Consider the following 8,458-nt stretch of genomic DNA (forward strand, 5'->3'; position numbering starts at 1 on the left):
AGCAGCCCATTCATCAGTTAGAACAAGCAGTGAAGCAATCCATTCACGTTGACAAAAGATTGATAAATTGGATAAATATCTAGGAGAAGATAAACAATGAATTAAGTGCATGTGCACTGTAAAGAATGAGGCAACAAACATTCTCTTTTGTGAGCTATAAACGGCTAAACCTCTGGTGTTATCTGTTAGCAGAAGAAACGCTTATCTCATCATTGATTATGACACAACAACATTCTAACTGCATATCCAGTGGGCTATCCGAGTTCAGCAAGACTAGATAAACTGTAGGACTACAACAGACAGATACTGCAAAATTTCCTAGAAAAACGCCATCTCAACATTCAGAGTACAGCCTGACCAGCTTCAGCGACTCGAAGGGCGTCTGCAGCCGCCATTCCCTCTGCTTCTTGCTCAGGGGCCTGCCCTTGCCGGCCTGCTGCCGGTTTATCTTCACATCGGCTATGCACCAGGTGCACTCTCCCAGGTCCATGTCATAGGAGATTAGCCTCAGCACACCATCGCCTTCCTGAGGTGTGGCTGCCTCATCGCTTGTTGTAGTGTATCTGACATACATTGCCCGTTCTTTGAAGCGTTCGAGCTCTTCAGGGATACGGACAACCCTCTCCACACCAGGGGATGACACCTTGAAAGCGATTAAACCAAAAGTATACTTGTCTTAAACCAAGTACAAATAAGGCAATTCTTAATGAGTTATTGGTGTTCGTTTCTTTAAGAGAGTAGAAGTCTTTAACTAGTTATGTCTGTGAGTATTGCATACAGATTACAGACTGGAAAATACCTCCAAGGATATATTCTGTGGTATCTTTCCTGCTGACTCTGCATCGTCCAACTTTCCCAGGTATGCGATTGTGTATGCTTCAATGTCATCTATTGTTGGAGAACCATACCTATATTATGAAGCACTTGATGAGAGCCATTACATAAATCATGTCCACTTAAGGTTATCTGCAACTGGCAATTAATATGTTATGATGTTGTTGTGTGTGAGTACCATGATAAGTGTTATAATCCATGCTTTAACTTCCATAGTTAGTTCACTGCCTTTTTTGATTAAAAAAGAGAGAACATTATCTGTATCTAAATTTGATTATATCAAAATATGGCATCTTCCAGTATACCTACTGTATGCATATTTAAGACATATAGGTCGAGTCTTGATTGACTGAAACTCACCCTTCAAACAAACGACCGAAACTTCTCAAAATCTTATGAATCAAATATACATCTTTATCACTTTCAGGCTCTAAGCCTCTAATAAACATGACAAAAACTCTGAAAGCTACTGCATATAGCTGCAAGTTGATACACACCTAGTGGACATCTTCTCAATGCGTACTCTGATGGTTAAATTTGCAGCTGTCTTAAAAGCATAGATTTTCAAGTCATCATCGAATGATGCTGAGACCTGCTCTGCCAAAGCCAATGCTTCCTTGTCCCACCATGTGCCAGCAAGTGATATACCACCTCCAGCACCTCCATCTCCAACCTCCAGAACAGAAACATATATGCAAGGTCAGGTCAATACTATCCAATGAAACTGTATATTTGAACAGAGTAAAGAAAACTTACGTAAAGATCCTGTTTGTCATCACTCTCAAAATCATCTTCAAAGTCATAGTCCTCCTCCTCATCCATTATATCTGCACAATTTGGGGAACAGAGTTATTTTATTAGATAGAACAAAGTGCTTACTTGTTGAGCTTACAATTGAAACTCCTGAGACCATCTGAGAAGTATACATAAAAAGAAATGAGCAGACAAATATCGTGGTTGGTGGAACATGTAAAGTTTTAGAGCACACATGACACATCCCGGTGTTGTAAATGGGAACCATTACATAACCCAAGCCAAGGCATTGTATCACAGTTTTTCTCGAAGGTAAGGGATCAGCCTGTCCCATTTTACCAACAAGGATGTATTGATGCACGTGCACATCCAACTGTAACTGTAAGCAACCAGAAATACGTAATCCTAGATAAGCAGACGGGATATGCAACCAGAAATACGTAATCCTAGATAAGCAGACGGGATATGTAAATGAGGAATGAAATCAGCTCAAGAATCTTGGTCAGTTCCGTAGTGTTTGTGGGTGCCAACAATACGCAATGCAACTGCATCTGAGTATTTTCCTCTGAAACGATGGGAACGAGTTTGCATATCGCATCCCAGTGAGAACGCTCAGACAAGGTGAGCCAAGAAATAGATCCGAAATGCAGACTTCTTGGGGTAGCCACCCTCTCCCCAAAGCAGACAGAACCCGAAACTCCCAAGTCCCAATCATCAATTCATCATCATCATAGCAAAAAGCAAACATCACTGGAACTGGAGTTCACGAAAACCATTATAACCTTCATCGTCGTCGTCGAAATCCTCCCCCGCTTCCACCTCCTCGTCCTCCTCCAATTCATCCACCAAACCATCCGCCGCCGCCTCGTCCGGCGGGTCGTCTATGTACCCCTTCCTCTTCTTCTTGGCGAACGGCACCACCGCTGGCGCATTCCGACGAACGATTGGCGGGCATGGGCATCCAGGGAGGGCCGCACCATCACTCACAGCCACGGTAGGGGAGGGCAGCGAGCGGAGCACAAGGGGAAATCGCAATGGCCTGCTAGGCAAGCGCCCATGAAGCACTCCTCCGGCGACCAAATCCATCGGTTCACCACGCCACCAGAGGCGAGAAGCCGAGAACCATCGGGGGGCGTGTCGTGGGCGCGCGCCAAGCGTCCGAACGGTGGCAGCTTATCACTTTCTCAAGTTGGGGGTGCCAAACTACGCCAACGGAGAGTGGAAGCGTATTTTCTCAGAATCCGCCTTCAACATAGCGGCCGCGCTTTCCCATCGGAGCGGCCGCGCAATCTGGCGCCGCGATTCCGATTCTCACCGTCGCGACTCCGCCTCCGCTCCGACGCGCGAGCCGCGCCTGCTGCCAACCAGATGCGCCACCACGCGATCCACCGCCGCGGCCGCCTCCTCCCGCTCGCCGCGGCGGCGGCCGCGCTCCTGCTCCTCGCGCTGCTCGTCCTCCGCCCGGCCGCGCCGACCGCCGGCGCCGGGGGCCCCGCCTCGCTCCTGCGCGCGGCCGTCGCGGCGCACCCGTCGCCAGCCGCGTACGGACGGCCCTGCGCCGACCACCTCGCCCTCTCCCTGCGCCGCCTCCGCGCCGCGCTGGCCTCGCTCGAGGCCGGCGACGTCCCCGCCGCGCTCCACCTCGCCTCCGCCTCGCTCCAGTGCCAGTACGACTGCTCCCACCTCCTCTCGCTCCCCGCCTTCCGCTCCCACCCCCTCACGTCTCGCTTCCTCAACTCCCTTTCCCCGCCAAGCCTAACCGCTGCCACTAAACCTTTCTCCGCCGCCGCCTCTGCTCCCGCATTCCCGGCTAGGATCCGCCCGGACGCCACGGTCTGCAAGCCGAATCCCGGAGCGAAGCCGTGCGCCTACTCGACCGTGCAAGCCGCCGTGGACGCGGCGCCGAACTACACTGCTGGTCACTTTGTCATCGCCGTCGCAGCAGGTTCATACAAGGAAAATGTCATAATTCCATACGAGAAGACCAACATTTTGCTGGTGGGGGAGGGCGTGGGGGCTACTGTGATCACCGCATCACGGAGCGTGGGGATTGATGGGCTTGGAACATTTGATACTGCAACAGTCTCCGTGATTGGTGATGGCTTCCGTGCGAGGGATATAACATTTGAGAACAATGCGGGTGCGGGAGCTCATCAGGCTGTGGCGTTCCAGTCAGATAGTGACCGGTCAGTTCTGGAGAATGTAGAGTTCCGTGGGCACCAGGATACGCTGTATGCTCGCACGATGCGGCAGCTGTATCGCCGGTGCCATATCATTGGGACAGTGGATTTTATTTTTGGAAATGCTGCTGCGGTATTTGAGGAATGCGTGATTAAGACTGTGCCGCGGGCAGAGGGAGCTCGGAAGAGTGCACGGAATGTGGTGGCGGCGAATGGAAGGATTGATCTGGGGCAGACGACAGGGTTTGTGTTTATGAATTGCACTGTGGATGGGAATAAAGAGTTTGCGGAATTGTTCCAGACAAAGCCACAGTCATACAGACTGTATTTGGGGCGTCCATGGAAGGAGTATGCCAGGACAATATACGTCAGCTGTTATTTGGGGAAGGTTATCAGGCCAGAGGGATGGCTTCCTTGGCGAGGAGATTTTGCAGTCAGGACACTGTATTATGGAGAGTTTGATAGTCGAGGCCCTGGTGCAAACCACACGGCAAGGGTTGAGTGGAGCAATCAGACAACAGAAAAGCATGTCAAACTCTATTCAGTGGAGAACTTTATTCAGGGCTACCAATGGATTGCATACTAACTATGGTGTTGAATGCTTAGATCATGACTTGTTGTCTTGTAAGCCAGTTTAACCACATGATGTGATTTTTTTTTTTGTGGTAACCCCTTCAGTCCTTATTCTGAGATTCTGGAGTCACATGTGTTTCTTGTTAGAAAATCCAAGCTGTTGTGATTCGTCTTCCTGCTTAATTACATCCTTACCTTTTTGTATACATATGTCAGTTGCATTATTTTCTAGTTTTGTTTTTGTAATTACTTTGCCCCTTCAATAGAGTAAATACTGGAACTTGTGACAGAGTATGATGGAATGTCTTTTACAGTTTTACTTTCTTTACTCATGCAGTCATGCTCCTTCATTGGTGTCGGCTCACTGTTGTCTCTGGATATTCTTTTTTGTTATGATTTCTAGCTTCTGATTGTCCATTACTCATAAAACATTGATACTTTTGGGACAAGAAGAAACCTTTATTTCTCAATACTTGCAAACTAATGGAAAAAGAAAAGTCAATGTTTCATCTGCTGTGTGAGCAAAAATGACTACTAACTGCCACTCCCTTCAGAGCTTTTGCCAGCACCTTTATACTTGGCATCTATCTTTTATCTTCATGTCTTGGAGTGAGTGGTATAAAAAGGTAATAAGTTATCTTATCAATTTTTCCTATAACAGTACACTTGGCACTGAGATATTCTACAACTTTCTACAGTTAGCTAATGCCACAAATGACAAAACAATAGTTACTAACAAAATTTGCTCATTTTGTGATACAGGAGGAGTAACATTTAGCAACATTTGGTATTTTTTTTAATGGAGCTGATAGGAAATTTCTGGTCTATTATATTTTTATAGCTGGAGAACATCAGAAATAGAAAAACAACGACACTAACAATGAAAACAACCATCAACATCAATGGCGACCACGGTCAGTCGGGAAGTAACTATTTGATACTTATCATTGAATAAAAGGACGTGGTATTGTTGCATGTTGTCCACAAGTCCGCAAAATCAATGATGTGACAATCTATTATCACTTTACAATGACTATAACAACATTTGGACTAAGTTGTCTACTAATGTTGTTGAGAGTCGAGAATTGTCTGCCTGAGCAGCAGTACCAGGTACCAGAGCTGGAAGATGCTACTTGTAGGTGCCTATGTTTTAGTGTAAGATGTGGTAACCCTGTTTATTGTTAGATGCTTGGGTTTTATCTTTTTCTTGTAGCACAATTCCTACAAGCATAGTTTTATCCTAGGATGGTGGATGCTCATTTCTCAGTACCTGTCAGAGGATTTTGCTTTGTTTGTCTGGACAGTGTCCTGTTTTAGTAGAGCTTTCTGTCTTTAATTCAGAAGGCAAAACTTTTGATACAGTGCTATCGTGTCATGCACTTTCCACCATCTTGCATTTGAGTTATTGTAGTCCTTGAAACAGAACCATGGTGCCATGCTGACAAAATTGAGAGCAAAAAATCCGAATGGATCTGCTCCAAACAGATTTTTCTTTTCATTGCAATTGTCTGCCTACCACCCTTACAAAAATGACTAGGCTTTTCTTGTGTGAAGAAAAATGATGCCATCATGAGATGATTTCATTCAGGTAAACCATGGTCCCCCTCTCCCCCATAATATGATTCTATCTCATTGATACAGTCCATTAGGTTCTAAAATGTGCAATTGCAGGGCTCAATCACCTACACCAGTGTTCAATGTTATCTAATTTCAAAGAGTGAACACACATCCATGTTCCTTTGGATGAGAAGGTAAGCAATCCAGAGCCTTACTTGTAGTAGTTCCACTTGCTGTATGCATAATATGCTGCCCTTTGACATCAGAATCTCTTTATGGTTTTGATCTTCCAACCAGCTGCTTTTAGACCATTGCTATGGCAGCTATTAATTGTCGCACCAACAAGGATGATCTGATGATTAAGTCTGCTTTCAACCCTGTTAAGTGAATCCTCTATGCAACAGTTATGGCACAGCAAACATAGACATTTTCTGAACAAAGTATAGTTGCATATGCCTCACGTTGGGGTACTGCAACAGTTAACGCTCCTCTGTTCAGAAAATATGCAAAAAAAAGAGAGTTCCTTTTCTGACATAAAATGAACAAAGTAAATAGTACAGGCTAGTTTACGATGAGAGTATGCTGTTTGGACAAAAAACTAGGTAACCATTAGAAGTTGGTTGCCTGACAAATGTAAAGTGCCAAAAAAACTAGGCCTTTTGCCAGCGTCACCCTCTCTATCTAGAGATTTGTCGCTAAGAACTCTGAGTTTCAGCTCTTGGAGTAATGCCAGCTCGTCAGGTTCTAACTCATGGCCTCCTGTGCCTTATCCAGCTGGAAAATCACTTCATTTGCAACATGAAGTTTCAGCCTTTGCATTGCTGAACAGAGATCAACTCCACTTTCTGAGTTCTCTTGCCATGTTTTGCAATCTGTCGTGCAGGATCTTTAATGGAGATGTGCCTAGAACCGGCAGATTCTACGCTGACTGCACATCCTCCATGAAGCCAGGAACCTTAACCCAAAGTTGCTCAAACTAGGTGGACCAGCTTGGTGACAGAGCAGTAAGGAGCAGTGGTCGATGAAGAGCTTGACAAAGCTTGCAGGCCTTTGCCAGGTGGCTGTGCATCCCAATCCTTTTGGTTGGATTAGAAAACTCTTGGTGCCTGTTTGTCCAACGCAGGTAGATTTAACCCTTTGTAATAGCTCAAATGCCTATGTTGTCTACCTTTGTTTTTGGAACTTGTAAGGTGTTGCTGGCATCCCCAAGACCCCAACAGGATGTTTCCTGAACTCGATCCTCCCGTCGCTCCCGTGCAGGCTGCTGTTTTGGAACATGTGCAAGGTGCTGCACCTCTTCTACCTGGAGGACGGCTACGCCTCACCCAAGGAGATGATGCACGCGGCCAACGCCGTGCTTCTCCAGCCGCTGCAGGCACCTCCACCTGTTGGTGAGGCAGCCGAGTAGGGTGTTTACATGCTGTGGGTAAATGCTTTGCCACCACGTAAAACCTTTCAATTGGCAAGTACTTCAAATTGCCTCCACTCCAGGACGTTATTAGAGTATTTTTAAATAAAGATAGATTTTTGGAATAAGATCTATCATATACTATGCAATGTTCCTAACTACGGAAAAAACACTGAAATAAAATGTTCCAGATAATCATATGGATGCAAGACAGTTTGTCCGTTGACCTGCGAATTGTTTTTTTTTTATGTTTCGTTGTGGCCCCCTGATTTTGTGCAAGATACTAAACAAAACAATCGCACAAAGTTATGTCTGCCGTTGAACCTGTGCAAGATACCAAGTACATATAACTAATACATTGGAAAGGACTTTGACCAAATTTTTAAGTCTTTGCTCCATCGAAACAAAGCGGCATGTACACAGCACACAAATAACTTTTAGCAATTCCTTACATTATTCAGTTCTAAAATCAAAAGACTTCGTTTTTTTACATCCCCAGATGCAATTTAGCATATTTGAGTCCTCATCAAATTTTGATGCAAGGGCATCCATCTTTCACCCAGCTGTGTACCACGGACCATGGACTTTCTCTGACACCGTGGCCACCTTGATCAGCACCTCGGCGGCCTTCACCACCCTGTCGACGAGCTTGGCCGCGCTGACGCGGCACAGCGTCGGCTAGCTTCTGGCCCCGTGAGGCCGCTGCCTCCCAGGACGACGCCGCGGAAGGCGCAGTGGATGGCCCGGGAGACCTTCTTGAAGACCACTTCGCCGGGCTGGAGGCTCTTGAGGAACACTCGGGCGACCATCTGCCTCCTCGCCTGAATCTTCTCCTCGGACGGCGGCGAGCCGGCGGAGGCCGACGCGCGGATCATCGCCTCCACGATCTCATCGGTGCCGGCATCAGGCGAGCCATCCAATATCTTGAGGAGCGCCTCGAAAAGCTCCGCGATGGAGCTCTCCAGCTCTGCAGGAGTGACCTTGGGGTTTTCAGCCATCAGAACTTGACGCATCGTCAGCATGCTGGAGAAACAAGAAACAACAGAAATTTGGACCAAAATTAGCACATCACCACCACGTTAAAGAATAAGAATTCAACCTTTCTGACAAAATATGTTAGGATTCAAATGATGAGATGGTTACCTCGTAGCGA

General features: G+C 46.4%; 2 protein-coding genes across 6 annotated transcripts; one reads left to right on the forward strand and one right to left on the reverse strand.

Moving 5' to 3' along the window:
• Nucleotides 1–80: 80 nt before the first annotated feature.
• On the reverse strand, nucleotides 81–2,784 carry LOC120681419. The gene is made up of 5 exons (XM_039962911.1): nucleotides 2,370–2,784; nucleotides 1,591–1,661; nucleotides 1,332–1,507; nucleotides 800–908; nucleotides 81–643 (listed from the first exon to the last, which is right to left on the reverse strand). The coding sequence occupies exons 1-5, from the start codon at nucleotides 2,671–2,673 to the stop codon at nucleotides 335–337; spliced, it is 969 nt and encodes a 322-aa protein (XP_039818845.1). The 5' UTR covers nucleotides 2,674–2,784; the 3' UTR covers nucleotides 81–334.
• Nucleotides 2,785–2,869: 85 nt separating this feature from the next.
• LOC120681417 (probable pectinesterase/pectinesterase inhibitor 51) lies at nucleotides 2,870–7,430 on the forward strand. 5 transcript variants are annotated; one of them, XM_039962910.1, is made up of 5 exons: nucleotides 2,870–5,450; nucleotides 5,764–5,928; nucleotides 6,012–6,091; nucleotides 6,781–6,954; nucleotides 7,088–7,430. In XM_039962910.1, exon 1 carries the CDS (start codon nucleotides 2,956–2,958, stop codon nucleotides 4,351–4,353), a length of 1,398 nt encoding a protein of 465 aa, XP_039818844.1. In that variant the 5' UTR covers nucleotides 2,870–2,955; the 3' UTR covers nucleotides 4,354–5,450; nucleotides 5,764–5,928; nucleotides 6,012–6,091; nucleotides 6,781–6,954; nucleotides 7,088–7,430. The 5 variants fall into 5 exon arrangements, with proteins under 5 accessions (XP_039818844.1, XP_039818842.1, XP_039818841.1 ...); XM_039962908.1 differs by having other exon boundaries at nucleotides 2,870–4,966; nucleotides 5,103–5,928; XM_039962907.1 differs by having other exon boundaries at nucleotides 2,870–5,928; nucleotides 6,781–7,020; nucleotides 7,158–7,430.
• Nucleotides 7,431–8,458: the final 1,028 nt, after the last annotated feature.

Source organism: Panicum virgatum, chromosome 7N (genome assembly GCF_016808335.1).
Source record: "Panicum virgatum strain AP13 chromosome 7N, P.virgatum_v5, whole genome shotgun sequence".
In the NCBI taxonomy this organism is placed as follows: Eukaryota; Viridiplantae; Streptophyta; class Magnoliopsida; order Poales; family Poaceae; genus Panicum; species Panicum virgatum.

Coding starts and splice junctions, on each gene's coding strand:
- LOC120681419 (XM_039962911.1), bottom strand. CDS start 2,673: ATGGATTTGGTCGCCGGAGGAGTGCTTCATGGGCGCTTGCCTAGCAGG. Junction 909..1,331: donor ATTGAGAAGATGTCCACTAG/GTGTGTATCAAC, acceptor TTCATAATATAG/GTATGGTTCTCCAACAATAG. Junction 644..799: donor CACAGAATATATCCTTGGAG/GTATTTTCCAGT, acceptor ATCGCTTTCAAG/GTGTCATCCCCTGGTGTGGA.
- LOC120681417 (XM_039962907.1), top strand. CDS start 2,956: ATGCGCCACCACGCGATCCACCGCCGCGGCCGCCTCCTCCCGCTCGCC.